Here is a 27,613-nt window from a genome sequence, read left to right as displayed (position 1 = left end):
TAAAGGTAAGATTCTACATTTTGGCGCACTGTCGGTAGGATTATAATTTCAGTGAAAAAAATGCTTTCAACCGATGAATCAGTTTTTTTTTGTGATACAAGTGAAGGTTTTGTTGCGAGTCCGGTTTCGTACCGAAGCGCTTCAGAAAATGCGAGTCCGGTTTCGTACCGAAGCGCCCTTACAAATTGCGAGTCCGGTTTCGTACCGAAGCGCCTTAGAAAATGCGAGTCCGGTTCCGTACCGAAGCGCCCCAGAAATTGCGAGTCCGGTTCCGTACCGAAGCGCCATCAGAAATTGCGAGTCCGGCTTCATGCCGAAGCGCACTAATACCAACAGCATTGAAAATATAAAGCGAGTCCGGTACAACCAGGCCCCTGACACGGCCTATATCAATGCATTGGAATTATGGTAGACAGGATGTCCTGGGCGCTAATAAATAGCGCCCACTGTCAGATGCGAAAACATCAACAATTTTTTGTTTAACGTTTATTTTGGTTTGTTGATCAATTTTTAAAATCAATTTTTGCATCTCAAATGATCACAAAACACTTCAAACTCGCTTTTATATTAATGTACGGGAAGAGGAGCACGCGATTAGTTGAATAAAGCAACCCAACAAACATCCAATGTGAAGGTGGATTTCGTGTGTGGCTCAAAACATTAAACAAAGCAGAGTTTGTTGATTACACGCTCGTTTCAATTTACACTTATATGAGTATAAAGCGGTTAGATGTTGGCTACGATAAAATTCATTCCTGCCAGGGGCCTGGGTACAACACCGAAGCGCACCAATACCAATTGCAAATACGTAGTCAAAAAAGCGAGTCCGGCCACGTGCCGAAGCGCACAGATTTCATAATGAACTTCATACCAAAAGCGAGCCCGACTCACAGTCGAAGAGCACTAATACAAAAGAATGCTGTCCAAGTGCTGAAGAAAACGAGTCTTCTACAAGCACCACATTGTATGTGTGAGAAAAGCACGATCCGTTAAGGCCACACTGCAAATAAACACCTGAGTCAAATCTACTGAAATGTAACCTCGCATTTGTTGATGGAAATGTAAATTGGATACGTTTTTTTCTTTTTTTTATAACGTTAATATTCTGCTTCAGTAAGATCAACGTGTTTTGTACCCCAATCGGTTAATATTTATCATTTCGATTATCATTTATGCTGTGCTTTTTGATAATCCATGCTGAATGCATTGTTTTGAATAATCTTCCGAATTTGATAGTATCGTTTGACTCGGTGTACCAATCGAATATCTGTCATTCGTTTCGAGAGAAAAAAAAACAAAAACAGTGAGTGTTTGTTGTTGACCAGGCTGATTACGATTTTGTGCATTTTTCATCGTCATAAGCATTGATACGAACGGAAAAGAACATAAAGCAAGTGGAATTATATGGGTTGTTGCTATAATTGTATCATTGTGATCGATCGTCCATTAATTACGTAAGGGTTTATAGGGGGAGGGGGGGTTTGAGAAATCTTACGTGCCATACAAAAATTTTTGGGTTCTCATACAAAAAATCTTACAAGGGGGGGAGGGGGTGTCAGAAAATCGCAAAAATTCCCTTACGTAATTAATGGACAGCCCCTTTACAGATGGCTTTCGACGGAAAACGATTTTCGCTGGAGCCCTTCAACAGTACTGTTGACACGCAAGATTTGAGGCGCGAGTGGAAAGAATGGCATAGGGCCTTCGAGTTAACATTGGAGCTCCGGAATGTCGAGTCCCAGCACGAGAAATTCGTTCTATTGCTAGCTAGCGGAGGGAGAGGTCTGCAGCGGATATTTTACAACCTGAGACCATCTTCCGATGAAGTCTATCCTGGACCTGTGAAAGTGCCATTAAAGCCTGCTGAAGTTCCAGAGTATGAAAACGCGATTAAGAGACTCAACAAGTTCTTCATTGGTAAGCGGAATGAACGAATTGAATTGGAAGTCTTCCGGTCGGTAAAGCAGACAGGAGATGAAACGTTTAACCAATTCCTCCTGAGACTACGTGGGCAGGCAGCGAGGTGCGATTTTTCCGACCGAGAAGAAAAGGAGATGCTTCAACAGATAACGATGGGCGCGCGGGATGAAAAAGTTCGAGATAAAGGACTCGAAGATGTTATGGACCTCGACGGGATTATCAGCTACGCTATCAATCGGGAAGTGCTCCTGAAACAAAAAGGAAAGCTGAAGCCGTTTGGAGATGAGCATCCGGGAACGTCGGTAGCTGCAGTACACCAAAACATGAAGAATGAACAAAACTACGATTCGAATCATTACAAACGTCGAGCGAAGATGCAAATCGATAACCGCCGATTTGTTGGTAGGAGTGATCAGACAGAATGCGGTCGGTGTGGATCATCTAACCACAGGACCGATTCTCCTAACTGCTACGCACGGAACGCACGCTGCAACGGATGCGGAATACTTGGCCACTATGTAAGGAAATGTCGGAATGAAAGCAAGCAACGCAGAGGCACCGATGCTCGATACAGACGAAGCCGACCGAATGTTGATCTGAATGCTGTGTACCCTCGTGTGTACCATGACGAGGGGCGCCTGAAGCAAAGGAGACCGTCATCTGATGATGAGCCGCACCGAAAGGTTGAAACTCTGGTTGCACCAAATAAGCCCGATGATGGAATGATAGTATGTTTGATCGATAAATATCCGGTAACCTTCTTAGTTGATTCTGGAGCAGCAATTAACGCTGTCACAGAAGACGTATGGAGCTATCTAGTCGCCAAGAATGCAACCATGTACAAGAAAAAGTTGCACTGTGACCGTACATTTACGGCGTATTTATTTTATTTATTTATTTGTTTATTGGAAATCATGTAACGTAAGGAAAACCTTATTAAAATGTTACACTGTGGTGAATTCATTTTTGACAAACATTTTGACTCTTACTGTCTAAGTTCCTGAATTTTCTGATTCCTTGACTTCTACTGCACGCGTTCAAGTTCCCCAAGCAGACCCTTTCTGAAACCACATAAAGTAGCAGATGACTTAAGTGTCGTAGAGAAACGATTCCAATTGCTAATGCCACTCACAAACAAGGAATGACCGTAGTATGCAGAAAAATGTTGAGGTATTATTAGGCTCAAAGTTCTCGAATTTCTCATGAACTGAAGTTTATTGTAAAGATATTGAGGTGACTTATTATTAATAATGGCATAAATATGTAAGCATGCTCTATAGCTATAAAACTTTGAAAAAGAACATCCCAATAAAATTTTTTGTAGGTGAGATACATGTGAGTATCTAGAAAGATTGAAAACGTATCTAACACATGAGTTTAGTGCAACTCGTAGTCTGTTAAGCGATGAAACTGACGCATTGCTATAAACAAAATCTCCATACATGAAATGTGGAAGTATTAGAGATTTGAAAAGTTTGATTTTCATTGTAGTGTCTAGATGTTTGGTAACTAAGTTAAGTTTTTTCAAAGTACCATAAACCTTACCGCATTGGGCATTTGCAAAAGCATCCCAACATAAATTTGAAGAGAAAATTACCCCTAAATTTTCCAATTTCTCGTAAAACTGTACTCTTTCTCCATCAAAATATATTGAAGGAGGTCGAGGGCAGGTTTTAAGCTTACAAAAAAGCATTGCTTTTGTTTTCGATGGGTTAACAGCTAAAAGATTGGTCTGGGACCATCGTAATATATTATTTAGGTCATGGTTAATTTTCCTGGCCATATCATCAATGTCAATTTCACCGGAGGCACACAGATACACTTGAACATCGTCAGCAAACATGTGAACTGAGCAATACTCCAGGTTTGATGGTAAATCATTTATAAATAAAGAGAATAACAGTGGCCCCAAGACGGAACCTTGGGGTACACCAGATTTTATGTAATTAAAATTAGAGAAAACACCATTGTGAAAAACGGTTTGCTGAGGTTCGCTCAAGTAAGACTGAATTAATTTAACAGCATTTTGAGAAAAACTGAATTTAGTGGACAACTTTTTAACTAACTTGAAGTGCGAAACCCGATCGAATGCCTTAGCAAAATCAATTAATAGCAAAATAGCAACTCCTCTACGGTCTATAGAACGAGCAATATCATCGTGAACTTTGATCAAAGCAGAATTTGTACTATGACCTCTACGAAAACCAGATTGATGAGGATGTAGGAGATCGTGGTCAGCTATGAACTTCGTTATTTGGATTTTCAATAATTTTTCGAATACTTTGGATAAAGAGCTTAGAATACTGATTGGACGTAAATTTGAAAGAGATGAGCTGTTGCCCTTCTTTTTGATGGGAATCACTTTAGAATTTTTCCACGCCTTTGGGAAAACTGACGATTTAATTATAGCATCAAACAAAAACTTATAAATTGGTAACGCAACAGGGAGCAGTATTTTAATGAACCTTATGGGAATATTATCCAATCCAATGGCATTAGACTTAATTGAAAAGATACAATTAACGATTTCATGGTCATGGACTACATCAAATTTAAAACCGTTCGAAGATAATGGTACCGCGAAAGACGAAGGGTCATTTACAAAATTGGAAGTAAAATATTCATTTATTTCATTTGCATTTAAGCCATCATGATCAAGAAAATTGGAGCTGTTTGTAATCCCCAATTGTTTAATGTTATTCCACAATTTCTTACTGGGTAAGTCAACATTGAAATTTTGCTTATCGTAATTAATTTTCGCTTGCTTTATCAACTCATTAGCAATGTTGCGAAGTCGCTTGTAGGAAATTTTGTCATTCTCAGATTTAGATCTTTTCCATTTTCCATAAGCTAGATTTCTATTAATGATAGCATAAGAAATATCATTGTTAAACCAAGGAGTTTTTTGTTTCTTTTTGCGACGTAATGGGATAAATTCATCGTGAAGCATGAGAAAGTGATAATTAATAAAGTTTAGCATCTCGTTCGGGTCATCCATCTGGAAGAAAATATTCCAATCGACACTATAAAAACCTTCCAGTAAAGCACCGGAATCAAAATTTACGTAGTCGCGATATCTAACATTATTGTCAGTTTTATTAAACGAGAGACGAAGAGAACAAAAAACTAAATCATGGTTTGACACACCAGACATTGAAACTTGGTCCTGTTTAACAACAACATCAGGTGCATCCGTTATAAGAAGATCGAGCAGAGAGCATCCAGTTTGATGGAAAAAAGTTGGCTGAGAGTTGATACACGTGTAGGACATAGCATCTAGCATTATACTGAATCTGCGTGATCGGCTTGAAGATCTAAGTAAGTCCGTATTAAAATCGCCCACAAAAAAGGAACATTGATAATTGATTGTAGAATTTTCTAAGATGTCATTCAAAACATCGGTGCAATCTGTGTTCGGTGGATTGTAAACTACACCTAGTAACACTTTATCATAACCAACTTTAATTTCAACATTCAGGTATTCGGTACCACTGAAATCGTTCGAAGAACTCGATGACATGGACACAACTTTATAAGACAAATTATTTCTCATATACATACAAACACCGCCACCCTGTCTATTCCTATCATTACGAACAAGTTTATAACCATCAATACTGATCATTCTATCACTAATTGTGCTATTCAGCCATGTTTCAGTAAAACAGATAATGTCAATTTTACTGTCAACAAAAGTTTGCTTCAGTTCATGGAACTTCGTGAAGTTTCGAGCAATTAAACTTTGAACATTCACGTGACAAATATTCAGAAATTCATTTGTCAATGCGGCATTCATAACAATTCGCGGTATAGCATTGTTTGGAGAGGCATTCCCAATCAAAATGTTATCCATTGACAAAAGTGATGAAAAATTCAGGTTTCAGAATAGATCTACCCATTGAACCCAAACAGCATGCAGAACTTAAGTCAAAGGAAACTAACTTACTAAATACTAATCCTTCAATTATTTTCTTTTAATCCATCTAAAGTTCATTTGGCAATTGATAGAAAAAGAAGAAAAAATGACTACGTACTGTCAGCTAATTTTTAGACAATAGTAACGATTAATATAAAAATGCTTCAGCCTAATTCACCACCCACAACAAATCAACAGCAGCAACAGCAACTCCATACTCGATGACCACGCCCACAGCAACAGCAGCAACAACAGCAGAACAGTAGATTTCCAAAAGTTAACAGCAGATGACTTTCAGGAGGGGAGGGATTCATGGAGTAGTTTAGGATGGATACACGGATGATCTTAGGTAGGAGAAGAAAAGCTAAGTGGAAAGGTTTAATTGCGCTCTAATTTGCGTAAGTAACTTTTAGGAACGAATGGAATCATGGAATATAAAAAGGAGGGACGCATGGGAGAAACATGAAAGGAAAAGAGAAAACTATGAGGAAAGGTTGCAGGATGAACGAATTTTCAGTTGATTGGCTTCGTTGATCGGTTCGGCTCCAGTTTCTAGCCCACGCTGGACGTAGACAACTCCGTTGCGTGTGAACACCTTCAAAAGCATCCCTTTCTTTTTCATCTTGATGGCTTCCGAGCGGATTGTCCTGGCTTGTGATGTGAGATTTTCGTTTAGATACACTCTCGCATCACTATCAAACCCAACATTACGGAGGGACAAGCTCCTCGTTTTAAGGTAACGCGAATAAAATTCGTCCCTGGCATTTTTAAACGCAAACTGACATACGATCAGTGGAGTTGATCCAATCGCAATGGGTGGACGCATCAATCGTTTGAGGTCCACTAGAGGCGTGTCAGAGGCGTTGAATTTGAGGCTTGTATTATGTTTCCAGTTCAAAACCGAATTAGCGACATTTTTTCTTTGACTTCCGCTGCTTTTGCCTTGCGTTAAACATAATGTCGGAAGTGGGGCGCTGTATAGAGCACCAGGTGTACAATACAGCGCCCCACTTCCGACATTGTGTTTAACGCAAGGCAAAAGCAGCGGAAGTCAAAGAAAAAATGTCGCTAATTCGGTTTTGAACTGGAAACATAATAGCAAGATTTCGGAACAAATGCTGCAAATTTTCATTGCCGACATAAGGAACCCCAGAGATAAGCAGATCGTTGCGCTTCTCGAACCGATCCAACCGCTGCGATGTAGACGATAGCCCAACACGAACCTCCGTAACCGCCGAAAATAGTTTGTTGATGTTTCCCGTACATTCTGATTGAAAGGTAGAGAGCTGCTTCTCGACATCAGAGATTCTGTGCTCCACCCTGGAGATGCTGCTATCAATTTTCCCTTCGATTTTAGCGTTGGAGTCTTCGAACATTCGTTGAATTTTGGACAGCAGATTGCTGCAATCGTGTTCCACACAAGAGGGATGCGGAAAGTCGTCCCTAAGTCGTTTGGACGTATTGCCATCACAATTCATTGACGATGTAGACACAGAGCGAGTGATTGGTTTGTTCTGCATCGTTGTATATAAACAGTCGCAATTGTCAAGGCACGTCACAATAGACACTATAGCGCTCGCGATAGATTTCTGAAGGGCTTCACGATGCGCGATGCTGATCGTATTTTCTTGATGAAAAATCGTCCTTCGTGCGGAAAAGCTGCTATTACTTTATGATCACTTGCGAGAGAACAGTTTTTCTGATGGTTTTGTAGATAGATAGCGGTTTTAACTGATGTGTATCAGGGGAAAATTTGCCAAACAAACTCAGACACTTTCACTGTTTACTCGATAGTGTACATCCCTTCAGGAACTTACGCAAGTCAAAACCGGCAGCCTATTTAATGCACCCATAGATAACGAAAGTGCACCATAGAAAAACAAAAATGCACCATAAATAATTAAGTAATGTACCGATAAAATGCACAGCATTCTCCATAAATAAATATAAATGTTCCATAATAAATTAAAAATGTAGCGGTAAACCAAAAAAATTTCTAGTTAAAAATGAAACATTGTATCAATAAAAAATTAAATAAAACACCATAAACAAATAAGTTTGCTCCATAAAAAATAATAAAAATATCCATAAATAATGAACATTTGCTCCATAATTATACCATATTTGCTCCATAAAAAATTGAAATTGCACCATAAATATAATCAAATTGCACCATAAACAAGTAGTAAATTTCACCACAAAGAATGTAAAAGCTACATAAATTTAATCTTATTGTACCATTGTTGCAGTGTCCAACGACATATAGTTTTAGGATGTGGATGGGATAATGTTAATATGAAAAGTAAGAAGAAAATAAACAGAAACCATGTACCGAAGCACGCATCTATGATAGAACGACTTAAAAGATGGAAACACTATGAATGCAATTTACCGGATAATCGCTTGCTGTTCGAACTCGCTAACGCTCACGGGATAACATCTCTGTTTGCATTATACCGGGCAAATTCATGGATTTGTGGATTACCTATAACCGAATCGACACAGTTACAACGTATCCACAGGCTACGCCGCATGTATTAAAAGAATCCGCATTTTGAAAGAAGGGTTAACCCTTGGAGTTTAGATAATATGTAATGTAAATATATTATATTTATTAATGATTTCAATTTGATCGGAAAAATTATCAAAAAATTAATCCATGTTTTATATAATTATAAAATAAACTAAGTATCCTGATAACAACTGACGTTCTTTTTATTAGATTCTTTTTAGATTATCAGGAGGAGCAGAAAACGGGCTTGGTGGTCTAGTGGCTACCACTTCTGATTCGTATGCAGAAGGTCATGGGTTCAATCCCTGGCCCGTTCCTTTCAACCTACTTTATATCTTTCTATCCACTTTCTCTCGCTCTCTCTTCTCTACATATACAACTAATGTATATTCATACGTTCATAGTCTTCACTAGAACCAGAAACGAATTGGAAAAAAGTCGTTTCCCTCATTTCCAACTTCTTCTCACAGCACAGTATATATAACGCCTACAAGTTATGCAACCAAAGCGTGCTGTGCCGCTTGACCTTATTCACCTTATTCACCACACAATCTATCACGAACACTATAAAAATAGCCCCTATTCATGGATCGCATCCGTGCTGGTTGTGGGGATGCAGAGGTGATCCCGGTCTTTAGTAGCAACAACCAGCACACTAGAATGTTAGAACATTCCTTTCCCTTCCTAACTGACTATAAGGACGTGGCCGGCGCCGTTTTTGATCAAGAATGTATGAGCTGCTTAAATTGCACTTTTAGAATAAGTGGAGTGTCCCAGCCCTTATTCATTTGGATCCCAGTGCAATTGGTACCAGCTCAGATCAATCACGGAGGAGCAACCATTGACATGTATAGTCAGATTTGATTTTTTTTTTTAAATTTAGGCAGAAGGTGCAGAATATAGCCTTTTAAATTCCACATATTACTATATACTTACATATTTCCAGTGCTACTAGCCATTGAAATACTGCTAATGATGCAGAATTTGATTAATTTTTGTAGATTTTGCATTCTTTTATGTAAAATTTATAGTTTGTTAATGGTGCAATTTGATGATATTTATGGTGCAATTTTAATTTTTTATGGAGCAAATATGGTATAGTTATGGAGCAAATGTTCATTATTTATGGATATTTTTATTATTTTTTATGGAGCAAACTTATTTGTTTATGGTGTTTTATTTAATTTTTTATTGATACAATGTTTCATTTTTAACTAGAAAATCTTTTGGTTTACCGCTACATTTTTAATTTATTATGGAACATTTCTATTTATTTATGGAGAAAGCTGTGCATTTTGTCGGTACATTGCTTAATTATTTATGGTGCATTTTGATTTTCCTATGGTGCATTTTGTAATTATTATGGCCGCAATAACCTTTTACCGTCAAAACCCGTTGCGAGTAAGCGCTATGTTTGAAGCTTGGATTTCCGTAAATGATTCGAAACCCAGCTGTTACGCTGAGTTTTTCGTAATAGAAGGAGCTAACAAATCCCTTCTAAGCAAAGCTACTGCCGAGCAACTGAAGATTCTCAAAATTGGTCTCGATGTCAACAATATCAGTGTCTTGTCTGAACACTTTCCTAAATTCCCTAACGTACAAGTTAAACTGTCCATTGACAAGTCGGTTGTTCCACGGAAAATTGCTTACCTGAAAGTGCCTGAAGCATTGAAAGAGAGAGTGGATGCGAAGATCCTTGAGATGTTACGTACTGATGTGATTGAGCCGGCCAACGGCCCCGCGGAGTGGATTTCTCCCATGGTCGTCGTGCCCAAAGGCAAGGACGATATCCGGCTATGTATAAATATGAGACACCCTAACAAAGCAATTCAGCGAGAGCATTTTCCATTGCCGGTCATCGAGACATTTTTGAACAAACTGCGGGGCGCCAGATGTTTTTCAAAGCTGGATATAACGTCAGCGTATCATCACGTGGAACTGCATCCAGATTCACGAAGCATCACAACGTTTATGACGGATAGAGGCCTTATGCGATTCAAAAGGCTGATGTTTGGCATAAATTGTGCCCCTGAAAATTTTCAGCGAATCATGACCCAGATGCTTGCAGGTACGTTTCTAATATTTTGTCTCAGTTTGACTGTATTGTCCAACTAACTATTTTGATTTAGGTATTGAGGGGGTAATCGTCTACATCGACGACATCGTCGTCTTCGGTAGGAATCAGCAGGAGCACGATGAACGATTGCAACAGGTTCTGGCGATTCTCGAAGAAAATAAGGCTAAACTAAACAAAGAAAAATGTGTTTTGGAGTGATGGAGCTTGAAATCCTTGGTTTCAAGGTAAGTGCGGCAGGGATATGCCCAACAGAAGAGAAGATTGACGCTATCAAGAACTTCAGGAAGCCGGAAAGCAAGGAGGAAGTTAGGAGTTTCCTGGGTCTTGTGAATTTCGTGGGCCATTTTATTCCTCACCTTTCTACAAGAACGGAACCGTTGCGGGAGTTTGTTCGTGGTGATGTGTCTGTTTTTGGCGAGGAGCAAGCTAAAGCGTTTGACGATTTGCGATTTGAGTTGACCAACAATGTACGTAAACTAGGCTACTTTGACCCCGCTGACATCACTGAGCTTTACGTAGATGCGTCCCCTGTTGGTCTCGGAGCCGTGTTAGTTCAACGGTATCAGGGCACTACTAGAATAATAAGCTTTGCTTCGAAGGGTTTAACTGCAACCGAACGGGTCTATCCACAAACGCAACGAGAGGCTTTGGCGGTTGTATGGGCCGTCGAGAAATTTTACTTGTACCTCTTCGGCCTGCGTTTCACTATTTTTACCGACCATAAAACACTTGAATTCATTTATGGAAACAAACACGTAGAAGGCAGAAGAGCCCTTTCTAGAGCCGAAGGCTGGGCCCTTCGATTACAACCATTCGACTTTGAGGTGAAACACGTTCCTGGACTGATGAATATTTCTGACTCGTTATCTCGATTGTGCTCTCGAATTGATCCACCGTTTGACGACAATTCCGATAATTTTTTATGCGCCGTAGGAGAAGGGCCAGCAGCAATATCCCTTGATGAAATTAAGACCGAAACTAACCAGGACGAAACTTTGATCGGAGTTAAATTGGGGCTTGAAACTGGAAATTGGCGTCCAGACTTGTTCCGCTTCCAAGCATTTTCCAAGGAACTTGGAATTTGTAAGGATATAGTGGTACGCGATGAGAGGATTGTACTTCCGAAGAGCCTGCGCCCGAGGGCTCTGGAAATTGCCCATAGAGGACATCCCGGAATAGTAGCCATGCGGAGAAACTTGAGGGAGAAGGTATGGTGGCCTTGTATGGACCGCGACGTCATAGATAAAGTTGAGGAATGTGTAGGATGCGCGGCAGTCAGAAGCCAAATGCCACCTGAACCTATGTTCAGGAAGGAAATGCCAGATCGCGCTTGGCAACAGATCGCGATCGACTTCTTTTCGGCGAAGGAGTGTGCAACCTTCTTGGTAGTCGTTGATTATTATAGCAGGTTTTTGCAGGTCATCGAAATGAAGAGTACGACAGCCAGTAAAACTATCGAAGCATTGGAAGCACTATTCTTGGATCATACGTACCCGGAGGCTATCCGCAGTGATAATGGGCCACCATTTTCGAGCGAGGAGTTTGCGACGTACTGCTCAACTAAGAACATCAAGCTAATTCGTACAATACCGTACTGGCCCCAGATGAATGGGCTTGTAGAGAGGACTAATCAAGGCATACTACGTGCTTTAAAAATTGCCAAAGCAACAAACGTGGACTGGCGCAAAGCTTTGAAAGAACATGTGTACATCTACAACACGACTCCACATTCGGTCACTGAGAAGGCGCCGATGGAACTTCTAACGGGACGACCGGTGAAAGACCTGTTGCCATCGTTACGTACAGATCCAGCTTGGAACCGCGACGAAAGCGTGCGCGATATCGACGCCATGAAAAAGATGCAAGGTAAAATATATGCTGATCAACGTCGGCATGCTAAGATCTCCGAGATAAAGGTAGGCGATGAAGTGATGATCAAAAACTTCAATAGCGGTAAACTGGAACCTACGTTCAAACTAGAAAAGTTTAAGGTCATCAGTAAGTCTGGGAACGACACAACAGTTGAAGGTGAAAATGGAGTTACATTGCGTCGCTCTGTCACGCATCTCAGAAAATGGCCTAAACCATCTCCGCTTGAATTGTCCTCTTCGGAACTTGGGTCGACCTCTACTTCATCATTAACATCATCTAATCAGCCATCGAATGGAACAGCGCTATCCAGACCTTCGAAGGCGGAAAAACGGAAGATTGAGAAGCAGCACGATCAGGAATCACCGACAAAGCGGCCTTTGCGGAACAGGAAGTTGCCACGTCGATATGTACAATTTGTAAACCGCTCCGAATGATTTTTTTATAGAGGAGGAGAAGGATGTAGAGTATAAGAAATATAATGTTTAGTTTGTAATGAGAGTGTTGTCGGGACTGTGAAAATAAAGAAGCGAGAGGGGGAGTGAGAGGAGTGAGGAAACACGGGACTGTGTGTTGATTATTCTGGAGTGACATTGATTATAAAGGTAAGATTCTACAGTTGGTACTGCGTATGCCCGTTTGAATCGTACCCATTCTAATTTATACGCGGCAGGTAATTTATCCACTAGCTCCTCCATCAGCGTTGGGTTTGCGAGGTGGCTCTGAAGGTCGGCTGCTATCAAGTGGTCACTCAACTGTTGCACCGTCATGCCGAAATTTATCAGGGTGTCCAGCCGCTCAGGTTTTGGTGCTTCCAACCGTCGAACCTTGCCCAGCAAATTTTTCACCATCAGCTCTGGTCGTCCATACAATCGTCGTAGAGTCTCGATGATCGATGGTACGCTCTTAGGGAACATGAGCTTCGAGATGACCGCTTCTCTCGCTGGTCCTCGAAGGCACTCTCGTAGACGGATGATGTTCTCAACATCTGAGAAACCGCAAGCCGCATTTGCCCCTTCGTAGCTGCTATAAAAAATTGGCCATTCCTCTGGCTCGCCGGAAAAGTTCGGCAATTTCTTTGGCCAAACCTGTCGAGCAGCAATTTGATTTGCCGTTGGCCCAACTTCTCCAGTAATCTGCATCGCTGGTGACCTCTCCAACGACATTCTTCTGTCCATATTCGGCGCATTCGGCTCTTCTGAAGGGCCTTCCGGATCATCGGAAGTATCGGGATCTGACCCACCTGTCGCATTGAATCCTTCGCGTCCCACCGACTTTTGAGAGCTACGTTCCGACTTCTTAGAAGGTAGAAACGGTGGTATTGACCGGTGTGAACCATTGTCGTCTCGCTGTTGGTTCTCCTGTCGTTGCTTCGCTAACCATTCCCTTGCTTTCCGCATTCCACTGGTGCTGGTGTATTCGGAAGTTCTCTCAGCGTCGGCGACCTCGTCTAGTTCCTGCATTTTCCGCAATAGATTTTCCTGCAGCCTAATCTTTTCTTCGCGCAGAGCTCGCTGTCTTTCCTGCATTAGACGATCTTCTTCAAGCTGCTTTTCTGCTTCAGCCAGCTTCATTTCCGCCAGAAGCTGCTCCGCTTCGATCCTCCTCTGCAGAGTCAGAGCTCGAGAACGCGAAGTCGACGAAGTGGTTTTGATTGTTGTCGCTTTGTTCGTAACACATTTGGGAACTTCCGGGTGTTTTATCGGTGTCACTCCAGATGTAGACGCGACGGGAACCTTCAGTTGACCTTCACTTACGCCCTTCTGCGATCTGGTCTTCTTAGGCTTCGACTTACCGACATTGGAAGGCGGTTGACACGCACGACAGTTGAACGATCTGTTTTCAACACCAGGAGTCTCTCCGACGCACTTCAGATGACAGGCGTCACACTGTACCATCTGCGGATCGGCATCGTTAGGCAGGTTGCACGCCCCGCAGTCGTGGTCACCGGCGCCTCCGTGAGGTGGATTCACTGTAGCCATCAGAGTCGATTCGAGTGGTATCTTTTGAGAGTGTTCGGAATCTTGAAATTCGCGGTCTATCCTGAGCAAACCCTTATGAGGATTTATCGTCCTATCGAACTCTGACAATTCAGACTGCTACAGTTCACTTGCAGGAATATGTACGGCGTAATTTACAAGTTCTGAGGAAAAACACACTAAATTGGTTTCACAATTGTGGTACTACATACGAAACTTACTTTTAAGAATTTCCCTTCACCCAATAACAAATTATATAATCATTTGCAGCATCTCAAAACATTAGATCAATCGTCATTTCACCACGTTTCACGTTTGCTACCTACACCTTCTGTCGTTATGCGTTGACAGCTAGTTTCTTTGTATCGGCGAGTTCACTACCTGTTCGTGAACCAGTGATGCCGGAACACTCTATTTGGAGGAATTGTCAATACAAAACCCGTAGCTTCCGGGAAGGTAGGTCCAGCTCCTTGGGTTTTGTGGGCCAACCGTAAAATCACAAACAACTAATATACAGCATAAGAATACGAACCGATACCAATGGCTACTACCCAGTGACGAAAGGGGCCTTGCGATTGAAAGCTCAATATGGAACTGCAGATCTCCGCCTAACTTCATCGGGAGCACCCGCATGCTTGCCGATGTACTGAAGGATCAGGGGTTCGGTAGGGACCGTTCATAAACCACGTAGATTTTGGTACGAGGGGGGAGGTGGGGTCTGATATGGCCAAATTTTTGTCTACGTGGTTTATGAACAGCCCCGTATTGTAGCGCTGCAGGAGGTGGGCTGGAACCTTGGAACCTGGAGGATCTTCTGGACAAATTCCTGGTGGAACTCCAGGAGAAATCCCTAGAGTAATTCTTGAAGAAATCCCTGGAGGAATTCTTGAAGAAATACCTGAGGTAATCCCTGGAGGAATTCTTGGAATTTCTGGAAGAATCCCAACAGGAATCCCTGGATAAATTTCTGAAGAAATTCCTAGAGGAGTTCTCAGAGGATTTCCTGGAGCAAACCCAGGAAGAAATCCCGCAGGAATCCTTGAAAACATTCCTAGAGGAATTTCTGAATAAATTTCTAAAAGAATTTTTGAAGGGATCCATGGAGGATTTCCTGAAGCAATTCCTGGAGGAATTCCTGAAGAAATACTTGGGGTAATTCCTGGAGAAATATTCCTTGATAAATTCCGAGAGGAATTCCTGGATGATTTCCCGGAGGATTCCTGAAGAAATCCTTGAATGAATTCCCAGAGGAATCTCAGAAGGAATGCATGCAGGAATCGCTGGAGAAATTCTTGGAATAATTCCTGGATTCTGGAGAAATCACCGTCGGTATTAAGGAGGTATTCCTAAAGGAATTCCTGGAGGAATGCTTAGAGCAATCCCAGGAGGAATACCTGAAGGAATGCCTGGAGGAACCCCTTGCTGGAAGAATTTCTAGAGAAATTCCTTGAGAAATCTCTAGTGGCATTCCTGGCGGAATCCCTGTATACATTCTGTGGGGAATCCCTGGAGGAATCCTTAGAGAAGCCCCTAGAGGAATTCCTGGAGAATTTCCATTAAGAACTACTGGAGAACTTTCAGGAGAACTTCTTGGAAGAATCTCTAGAGGAATTTCTTGAGGTATCTCAAGAGGAATTTCTTGAGGTATCTCAAGAGGAATCTTTGGAGGAAATCCTAGAGGAATCTCTACAGAGAAATTGCTACAGGAATTCCCGGACGAATCTCTGTTGTTATGTCCATTAAAACGTGACATATTATTGGAGACATTCTTTAATATGAATAAAGAGACGACGACCGAGGATGTTGATAGTCAAATCTAAACTAAACTTTATTCTCTTGTGTCATACAATTTATCTATTATCAGAACCTCCCATACTATGAGAGCAAACTCTGCGGGCTTCCTGATTTTGCCGCATGAATCTTGCCATAACATCTGTAAATTTTTTAAGAGGAATCCATGTAAGAACTCCCAGAGGAATCTTGGAGGAATTTCTGGAGGAACCCCTTGAGCTTGAGGAATTCTTGGAGGAATCCCCGGAAGAATGGAGCACGTTCGGTGTAGTTCTAGATTTGTAGTAATGAGCTGAATTTTAGTATGGTGAGAAGGTCAATTCTCCGTTTCTGCAATGAGATGGTGCAAAAAGCGTGGGTATTATGATTCCTTGCCTAATTTGATGCTGTTTGAGCAAAACTTTGGATAACTATGTTATTTATGTAGCAAGAAATGGAGAAAACAACAACACTGTTGCCCAAAGTTTTGCTCAAACAGCATCAAATTAGGCAAGGAATCACAATACCCACGCTTTTTGCACCATTACATTGCAGAAACGGAGAATTGACCTTCTCACCATACTAAAATTCAGCTCATTACTACAAATCTAGTACTTCACCGATCTGCCCTATTCCTGAAGAAATCCAAGGATCAATTTTTGAGGGTATTCTAGGAGGAGTTTCTGAAGAAATTACTGAAATTCTAAAGGAAATCCTTAAGGACTCCTAAAAATAGTTTGCAGAGGAACTTTCGGAGCAATCCCTGTAGCAGCTCCTGAAGGAATCCCAAGAGCGATTCCTAAGGGAATCTCTTAACAGTTCCTGGAGGAAATCTTAGATAAATGTCTGGAGTTTCTGGAAGAATTCCAGTAGGAATTCCTGAACGAATCCCAAGAAGAGCTCTCGGAGACATTTTCAAAATAATCCTGGAAGTTGCTCCCGAAAGAATCACAGAAGGAATTCCCAGGTGAATCCCTGGAGGAATCTTGGAGAAATTTGTGAAGAAACCCCATGATGAATCCCGGAAGCAATCTCATGAGGAATTCTTTAGGGAATCTCACGAATTGATTATTGAACGAATACTTGGACGGAATCCTAATGGATTTTTTAAAAGAAATTCCTGGATTAATTTTTGAATAATTTCTAGTAATTTTTTTTTGAAAGAATTTCTAGATGACATTCCAGCAGATATACTTCGAATAATTACAAATGGAATTATTGGAGTGTGGTTATTACCACACGCCGCGGCTCAACATCGAGCAGCTGCGTAACGTAGAAGTGGCTCACGATTACGTGCAGCAGCTAGCAGTGGCCCTACCAACGGAAGAACAGCTTGGCGCAGCTACACTTGAAGATAGCTGGAGGGACATCCGATTCGCCATAGGAAGTACCTCGGCTACTAAGCACTAGGCTTCGCAATTCCGAATCACAGAAACGACTGGTTCGACGGCGAATGTGAAATACGAGAAGAATGCAGAATGGGCGAGAAAGTTGCAACACCGTAAGAGGGCGAATGAGACACGTTATAGACAGGCGCGGAACAGGCAGAACTGAATCTTACGGAGGAAGAAGCGCAACCTGGAAGAACGAGATCGCGAAGCGATGGAAGAGCTGTACGACACTAAGCACATACGGAAGTTCAACGAGAATCTGAACCGCTCGCACAGAGGCTTTGTGCCGAGACAATCACGGGAATCTTCTCACGAGGAAGCGTGAGGTGTGTAAGAGGTGGCGGCAGCATTACGAAGAGCACCTCAATGGCGGTGTTGCAAGCACCTATGGTGGCCTGGTAACAGATCTACGAGTACGTGCGCAGGACGAAGGAAGTCCAGCCTCTAACCTCTAAGAGATTGAGGAAGAGGTTAACCGCTGGAACCGCTGGAGCAGATCAACTACCAAGCGAGCTTCTACAATACGGTGGAGAAGCACTGGTGACAGCACTACACTAAGTCATTACCAATATTTGGGAGTAGGAAATATTACCGGAGGAATGGATGGAAGGAATCGTGTATCCTATCTACAAAAAGGGCGACACCTTGGATTGCGGGAACTATCGTGTGATCACACTACTGAGCGCTGCTTACAAGATATTCTCTTAAATTTTATGCCGCCGTTTATCATCGATTGCAAGAGACTTCTTGGGGCAGACTGGATTCATGGGTGAACGCGCTACAACGGACCAGATGTTCGCCTTCCGCCAGGTGTTGCAGAAATGCCGCGAATATAACGTGCCCACACATCACTTGTTCATCAATTTAAAATCGATCGAGACCAGCTATGGCAGATTATGCACGACTTTCCGGATAAACGGATACGATTGATCAAGGCGACGATGTGCGTAGTTCGAGTATCGGGGATACTCTCAAGTCCCTTCGAATCTCCCAGAGGGTTACGGCAAGGTGATGGTCTTTCGTGCTTGTTGTTCAACATTGCGTTAGAAGGTGTAATAAGGAGAGCGGGGATAAACACGAGTGGGACGATTTTCACGAAGTCCGTTCAGTTGCTTGGTTTCGCTGATGATATTGATAACGTACATCCGACTAAAAAGTGAAGCCAGGCGAATCGGATTAGTCATTAATGTGTCGAACACAAAGTACATTATGGTAAAGGGCTCCAGGAAGGAATCTCCCCGCCCGCCACCCCGAATTTATATCGACGGTGATGAAATCGAGCACGCTCCGGAGTATCCCCGGAATGGTTCCGGGGTATAATAAACTAGCACCATTTTATGATCGATTGAGGGCGACTTCAAAAAAATCGGATGAAAATTGACGAAATGCCAGCATTTTGAAAAATTAGTTGTCGGGGTTCTGGTACGTGAAGGTTAACTAATGATTGGTCATTGATAAACAAACCTCAAAGGAAGGAGCCCTTCACGAGAGCACTAACAAATCTTACCCCATAATCAATCCAGGATCAAATAAGCAAACCAGCACGAAACGCCTTCAGTTTTATGAATGCCTTAACCTTGCAACATTCATCACTTTACAACACGTAAGATCACAAAACGCCTACAGTTATGCAAATATGCATAAAATTGACTGTCACGGTCATGCACGGAAATTCACAGAACCGAACGAAAACCGGGAAACCGGGTGAGAACTTTCTTCAATTAGCAGCAAAACCTAACTAACAACTAACACGACAAGCTGCATGTGTTGTAGCAAAGCAAGTGTTGTACACATGGTGTCGCCATGGAAATTGCAAGTCAACCGACTGAATGTATAATTTTCTCTGCATGAGGTTGTACCTAGTAAAAATACATCGAGTATTTCGATGACTGGTTAACCGCTACTGTCCCAGACGGTTCGCGGCGATCTTCGCATGATGAACATTTCTTTGACTTTGTTGGACATAAACTATTTTCATGCCTGTCACACAGGCACAGAGACGGTAATACAGCCCGTCCTTTTTTACGTCCATCGTTGGCAGGGCAAAATAAATATGCTATCATAAAAATAGAGCAAACTTAACATTTTTAGATTTCTGGACATCTTCATAATTGATAGAATTGTACAAAATTTTGGGTAAGTTTGTTTATTATCTTGGTGATATGATTTCTTCTTGCTGAACCTATAATGGACGTAAAACGAGATATAGGGATAATGGAAACCGTGAAATTGGGCTATGGCCACAAAATTTGAGAAATTTGAGAAATGCCGCGAAATTTGGTGAAATTGTTGAAATTTCTTACATTTTTTTTCAATTACAATTATTTTAGCATAAATTGACTGATAACTTTTGACAGTGTAAAGTTATTTACAAATTTATTGCATTTTAAATATATGCTTGTTTTATACTTTTTATTGAATTTGTTACTTTTTCTGGTGAATTTATGATAACGCCTCACAAGTAAATTATTCATATGACATGCAAATTCGAACATTTCTTCAACAAAACGGTAAAAAATATGGGTCCGCGGAATTCACAATTGAAGTTCGCAAAATTGAAGAATTTTGCCGCGAAATTCAAAGAAATCAAACTTTGAACTGGTCAAATTGTAATCTTAATTTGAACCATTTCAAAATTCATTAAAACGACGTACTTTTTAGGCAAATATTGTCCGAAAAAGATGTTAAACAGCTTTCCGTAATATAACCTGATAACATGGACTTTAAAAACATTGAAAAAATCGTTTTTGTCATGGAAAACAGGCAATTGAAAAATCACTGTGATTTCACTCATTTCCCCCAGAGAAAGCACATTTTGCGGTGCACTCGTACAGCTCATGCATTGTATCACACGCAATATGTGAACACGTCAAATGAAAGCTTATTTATTGTATAATCGACCAACCGAATAATATTCCGCATTATTTGTCATAAAATTATCAAATTTAGGTAATTCTTACTTGGAGAATGTTATCTTAAGTTGAACAATTTGTAATCTAAATTTGAACTAGTAAACGGGGGCGAGGTTCCAGTGTTGGCCAGCAGACTGCGCTAGTGGTTGTTTTGTTTACTCTTGGGGGATGAAAAATTCCAAATTCCAAATAGTTTCCAAGTTACTGAAGAGTTTAGAACATTCTTGAAATTGGAGCGGACCTGGTGTGATGGTTAGAACACTTGACTCTCACGCCGAGGACCTGGGATCGAATCCCACTCCCGACAAACTCGCAAAATGTAAGTTCTTCCTTCGGAAGGGAAGTAAAGCGTGGGTCCCGAGATGAACTAGCCTAGGGCTAAAAATCTCGTTAATACAGATAAGAAAAAAAAGAAATTCTTGAAATTCCACTGCTTAATGAAAAATAGTTATGGGAATTAGCAAATCCATGTGTTCTTCTATTGTTCAGCAAGATATTGGCTGTTGTGGGAGATGCTCGAGCTGCTGCCGCCAGTAATTCAAATTAAGATTAAAATTGGTTCAAATTATGATTACGATGGTTCAAATTAAGATTAAAATCATTGTTGACGAATAATCAAATTTTTCAATGAAATTCGGTGCAAATACAGGGGATAGACAATATGATCGGGACAGGCAAAATTGTCACTGTTCAAAAAATGTTCAACTAGCTGTAACTTTTCGAAAAGTGCATCGAATATTCTCAAATTTTTACTGTAAGTTCATCAACTAGTTGTGTATCAGTGGTCCAAATTTGGGAATGATCGGGTCATTTTCCACGAAGTTATTAAGATTCTTGGAAAAGGTAAAATTATCCGATAGCCAACTTTGAGCTATTATATCTCCGGATTCAATTAACCGAATGCAATGAAATATTGACCATTTATGACTTATATGAGCTATGAAAAACCGTTGACTTAACTTAAAATTCTTAACACGGAAGAAAATTATAACGATTAGATTATTTTTTCTAATAAAACACCAAATTATCCAAAACATCAACATCGTTTCAAAATTTAAGATGCAAATTATAGTTCAATTAATTTCCCTCTAATTGACTTCTATATAAATGTGTTTTGAAGGAAAGTAACAACATAGCCGCCAAAAAATTGAAAAAGTAATGGAATACATATTAAAAATAGACCAATTTACTAAAAAAATCGTGGAAAAATAAAATTGCTATAACTTTTTCTCTTGTTAAAAATTTTAAGTTAAGTCAAATGTTTTCTAGAGTTCATTATGTAAGTAATGAATGGTCAAAATTTCATTGCAATCGGTTCATTAAATCCGGAGATATAGTAGCTCAAAGTTAGCTATCGGATAATTGTACATTTTTCAAGAATCTTAATAACTTCGTGGAAAATGGTCCGATCTTTCGCAAATTTGGACCACTGATACACAACTAGTTGATGAACTTACAGTGAAAATTTGAGAATATTCGATGCACTTTTCGAAAAGTTACAGCTAGTTGAACATTTTTTGAACAGTGAAAAGTTTGCCTGTCCTGATCATATTGTCTATCCCCTGTATAAGCCTATTTCATCATTCACCTGAGGGAGAATGGGATAAGGTAAGGAATGGGATTAGGAAAGGGAAAGGTGATGAAATAGGAGGAGGTGCCCTAGAAGAGAGAATGAACGCATAAGCGCAACGAGAGCTCATAGCCCATACCAAAACGGGTTTAAATAATCAGTGCCCTGGAAAGGACACTGTAAAATGCATAGGTAAGCGTAAAGAGAGCCTGTAGCTCATTGGAGGTAGCTTGCGACGTCATGCGACTTTCAATATGACATTGAAAGGCACGTCATCGAAAGCATCCTCAATATTCAGGAAATCACCCAGACAAAAACTACGTGCTTTCTTGAAAACGTATACAACTTTATGTAAAAGAGTCACTGTGGACATCCCAAATTGGAAGGCATGTGAGTTCACATGAATAGGCATGTCAGCCAGACGAACATCACAGATGTGATAATCGACAATACGTTTCAAGCATTTCAGAAGAAACGAGGTAGCCAGATAAATCTGGAACACATTCCTTCTTCATACAACGCACGCACCCTTTCGGGATAAAACTATAGAGTAATTTCATGCCATGAAAATATCCAATAGAAAACTACAAGAGTTTAACCCTTTGGAGTCGGAGGGGTCATATACGACCCCAACATAGAAACGGCTGTATAAATTCAACCATTCGATAAAACAGAAGACTGCTTTCAGTAAAGTTGTTGCAAATTGAGTCCTCTATTAGAGAAAAATGGGGATATTTGTATTTGGGACTTCATTGATAACCTAGAACATCCTGAACACCATGAAATTTGGAAAAACGAAATAATTAACATACCAGGTGGTCTAGAAGCTGAATTTGGATGTGGGTTTCGTGTATATGTATCCATTTAGCCTTTGTCAAGAGTATCACAAGGTATTTTATATTCTGGGATGTTCTAGGTGTTCCAAACTGTCCTATAATGAAGTTCTTCAAATCTACAAGACTAATTTTATGTATTTTCGCCACAATTAATATCATTGCATAACCTGCTGGGATCTGTGAAGCTCTTGACATCTACTATGTTATTTATAGACACAATAGGGATATTCCAGATCAGCCTTGGAACATCCTTGGAGTTCAGGACTTCAGATCTACACTCGTAACGGTATCCATATCTGTTATACTGAGAAACGCTGCATAATCAACTGCAGTTACTGAAACAATCTGAAGTCTACTAGCTTATTATAAACCTTTGGGACATCTAGAGTCGTCCAAACTGTTCTAAAATAAAGTCCTTCAAATCTACAAGAATAACTTTATGTGTTTTCACCATATATAAAAGTATTGTATAATCTGCTGGGGTCCGCGGAGCTCTTGAAATCTCAAATGTCATTCAGATACACTACAGGGATATTCCAGGTCAGCCAAACTACATTGGAGTTCAGGACTTCAGGTCTACACTCGTAACAACAGCCGTATCGGTTATACTGAGTAACGTTGTATATTTATCCGTGATTACTGGACAAATCTGAAGTCTACCTGTTTATTATAATCTTTTGGGACATTCAGGTTCGTCCAAACTGTTCTATAATGAAGTCCTGCAAATCTACAAGAATAACTTTATGTGTTTTGCCATAAATAATGATATTGCATAACCTGCTGGGATTCGCGAAGCTCTTGAAAGCTCAAATGATATTTAGAGACACTACAGGGATATTCCAGGTCAGCCGAACTATCTTGGAGTTCAGGACTTCAGGTCTACACTCGTAACAGTATCTTTATCTGTTATATTGAATAACGCTGCATAATCAACCGCAGTTACTGAAGCAATCTGAAGTCTATTTTTTTATAATTAACCTTTGGGACATTCACGGTCGTCCAAACTGTTTTATAATGAAGTCCTTCAAATCTTTAAGAAAAACTTCATGTGTTTTCACCATAAATAATAGCATAGCATAATCTGCTGAGATCCGTGAAGCTCTTGAAATCTCAAATGTCATTTAGAGACACTATTGAAATGTTCCTTCCAGGTCAGCCAAACTATCTATGAGTTCAGAACTTTAGGCCTTACACTCGTAACATCAGCTATACTGAGTAACGTTTCATAACCAATAGCGGTGACTGGACCAACCTGAAGTCTTCTATATATTACTAGCTGTACCCGGCAAACTTTGTCTTGCCTACTGCGTTTTTTGACGTTTTAAGCTTCAAAGACCAAATCTCCGGTCCCCGGTATAGAAGATTGATTTTCAAAAACTATCAATTTGTCCATGTTTTATGCCTCATAAACCTTCCTTGGGTAAAAACTAACAGAACAAAACTAAGACGACCAAAATCGGACCTTCCGTTCGCAAGTTATGCGCGGTCCCACGTATGCCACTGCATTTATATATATATATATATATATAGATAGATATATATATATATATATATATATATATATATAGATAGATATAGATTATGAACCTTTGGGACATTGGGGGTCGTCCAAGTTTAGCTCTTGATAGTAACAGTAGTTATTCTCACAATGAACTTTAGACTATAATCTGTAATCCCCCTGGCATATCATGAGTCATTTCAAGATAGTTTTTAGATATTCCAGATCAACATCACTACTCTGGAGCCCATAGCTTCCGGTCTACATTTGTGATAATAGCTTTTGCCAATACGTTAAGGTGTTATAAAATCCATTGTACTTACCAAAGCAGTTAGAAGAACAATGCGCGTTGTTATATATTTTTGAGATATTATGGGCTCCTTACTGTTATGAAGGTTAGTTCATAAAAACAGCCACTGTAACTTTCAGAATACTTGCTGGACATGATGGATTACAAACCGTAGCTTTTAATGAAAGAAGTTACCGTTACACCCATAGACTTTAAAATCTAATCTCAAGAATAGCTTGGATGACCTAGGATATATCGACTGATCTGTTATTGTCTATTTACCTTTCAGAAGACAAACTGGACATGATAGATTACAAACCGTAGCTTGGTAAAATAAAAGAAGTTACCGTTACACCCGCAGACTTAAGGATCTAAACTCGAAGAACACTGCCCATATTCGCAAAGTTGACGTAAGCGCCATTGTAGTTTTCAACACACTTTTGAAATTTTAACAATGATAAATGGGAAGTTTAAGATTTTTTTCACTTTGACATATAGCTAGCGATTGGATCTTGTGCTCTATTGAATAAAACTGGTAACAATGATGCACATGTGATACATATTAGCTAGTGAATACTGACATTGCTAATGGTCGTTACGTCGACTATGCGATCATGGGCAGAACAGTTTGGATGACCTAGGATACCCCGACTGATCTGATATTGTCTATTGAATTTTCAGAAGACTAACTAGACATGATAGATTACAAATCGTAGCCTTGTGTAATGAAAAAAGTTACCGATACACCAGCAGACTTTAGGATCTAAACTCAAGAACAGTTTAGATGACCTAGGATATCTCGACTGATCTGATACTGTCTATTGAACTTTCAGAAGACTAACTGGACATGATAGATTACAAATCGTAGCCTTGTGTAATGAGAGAAGTTACCGATACACCCGCAGACTTTAGGATCTAAACTCAAGAACAGTTTGGATGACCTAGGATATCTCGACTGATCTGATACTGTCTATTGAACTTTCAGAAGACTAACTGGACATGATAGATTACAAATCGCAGCCTTGTGTAATGAAAGAAGTTACCGATACACCAGCAGACTTTAGGATCTAAACTCAAGAACAGTTTGGATGACCTAGGATATCTCAACTGATCTGATACTGTCTATTGAACTTTCAGAAGACTAACTGGACATGATAGATTACAAATCGCAGCCTTGTGTAATGAAAGAAGTTACCGATACACCAGCAGACTTTAGGATCTAAACTCAAGAACAGTTTAGATGACCTAGGATATCCCGACTGATTTGATACTGTCTATTGAACTTTCAGAATACTTGCTGGACATGATAGATTACAAATCGTAGCTTTGTATAATGAAAGCAGTTACCGTTACGCCCATAGACTTTAGGATCTAAACTCAAGAACAGTTTGGATGACCTAGGATATCTCGACTGATCTGATACTGTCTATTGAACTTTCAGAAGACTAACTGGACATGATAGATTACAAATCGTAGCCTTGTGTAATGAAAGAAGTTACCGATACACCAGCAACTTTAGGATCTAAACTCAAGAACAGTTTGGATGACCTAGGATATCTCAACTGATCTGATACTGTCTATTGAACTTTCAGAATACTTGCTGGACATGATAGATTACAAATCGTAGCTTTGTATAATGAAAGCAGTTACCGTTACACCCATAGACTTTAGGATCTAAACTCAAGAACAGTTTGGATGACTAAGGATATCTCGACTGATCTGATACTGTCTATTGAACTTTCAGAAGACTAACTGGACATGATAAATTAAAAACGTAGTTTTGTATAATGAAAGCAGTTACCGTTGCACCCATAGACTTTAGGATCTAAACTCAAGGACAGTTTGGATGACCTAGGATATCGAACGATTGTGAAGTAACGCTAAATAAATGAAATGATATGAACATTTGCTAGTTCTTCACACCACTAAACTCAAACGCAGGCTTTGTCGCAGGAGGGACATTTCGCAAAAAAAAACTGTTCGCGATTCACCTTGGACATTTACGGGTTCAACCAAAGGAGATAGACCCTGCTGAAGGGCTCATTTAACACAATCAAGTTACGTCAAATCCTAATCAAACCAACAGACAGTTGTTTAATCCATTCATATGAAACCACTAATCCCAGGTATTTGCTTGGCTTCCCTAATATAAATCATTAAAAGTTCTTTAGTGACGCCCACCCAAGACAATACACAGAAAAACACACCTGCGAGGATCGGTCGGTACTAAAAGATTCGCCAAGCACTAATTAAAAAGGGTGATCAAATTGTTTCCATTCATCTCGACGACGACGACGCGAGGGGTGGGGTGTGCTAAAAGCTTTACCGTCCCAAGATTATGGGTTCTGATGCTGGGTGCGATTGATACAGTTCGTTAGCAGCATAGCCGACCCTCCCGTCTCGTCCAACGGATGAAACAGTTAGGCCCGATTGATACCTAATAAATGCGATCGATCCGAAAATCGTGCGGGTGGTGACGCAAAACGATTTCGCACTTCCTTTTCGGCTAATTTAGTTCACTGACCAGACGGACACGACACGCGATAGGGACGGAGAGCAATCCGGAAGGATCGGTGGTTATGAGTGATGACGACGGCGACGATATAAGCTTAATCTGGTTAGGCTTAATCTAATTCTTCGCACTAAAAACGCTTGTGCCGACATTTACCCCATTATTGTGGAGCAGTTTTCTCTGCTAGTAGGCTGCAAAACGGTTAGCAAAACCAACAAGTCACTCGAAATGATAAACACCAACTACCAACCGTGCTCGAAGCACTCGAAGGCGGTATGACTATGGGGACCGAGCTGGACGTAGTGGATCATTTGCTGACAACGCGAGTGATAAGTTTGTATGAAATTTGATAGCGATTATTAAAAAATAACATAGAAGAACCATAAAGTCTATTTGAATGTATAGCAGAGATAACAGTTGATGAGAGTGATGGGACATGGGTTTTATTAGTGATTCAAATTGATTTATTGCTACAACAATATTTTATACGAAAGTTAGCAGAAGTTGGACGAGCATACCGTACGTAACGAGGAAGTATACGTTATAACGCTACATTAACTTA

The 27,613-nt window shown here is 40.3% G+C and overlaps 1 protein-coding gene across 2 annotated transcripts in view; it reads right to left on the bottom strand.

The window, feature by feature from the left end:
- The window catches only part of LOC109433003 (beta-alanyl-dopamine/carcinine hydrolase), a 93,726-nt gene extending 66,366 nt beyond the window's left edge, over positions 1 to 27,360 (bottom strand). Inside the window, exon 1 of one of the 2 annotated variants that reach the window (XM_062845196.1) lies at positions 27,208 to 27,360. In XM_062845196.1, coding sequence (XP_062701180.1) covers positions 27,208 to 27,212 — 5 coding nt within the window. In that variant the 5' untranslated portion in view covers positions 27,213 to 27,360. Of the gene's footprint in view, positions 1 to 18,941; positions 18,962 to 27,207 lie in introns of those variants that run through there. The other variant, XM_062845197.1, reaches the window with a different exon arrangement.
- Positions 27,361 to 27,613: the final 253 nt, after the last annotated feature.

Source organism: Aedes albopictus, chromosome 1 (genome assembly GCF_035046485.1).
Source record: "Aedes albopictus strain Foshan chromosome 1, AalbF5, whole genome shotgun sequence".
Lineage (NCBI taxonomy): Eukaryota > Metazoa > Arthropoda > Insecta > Diptera > Culicidae > Aedes > Aedes albopictus.
This window is presented reverse-complemented; position numbering and strand designations above follow the sequence as displayed.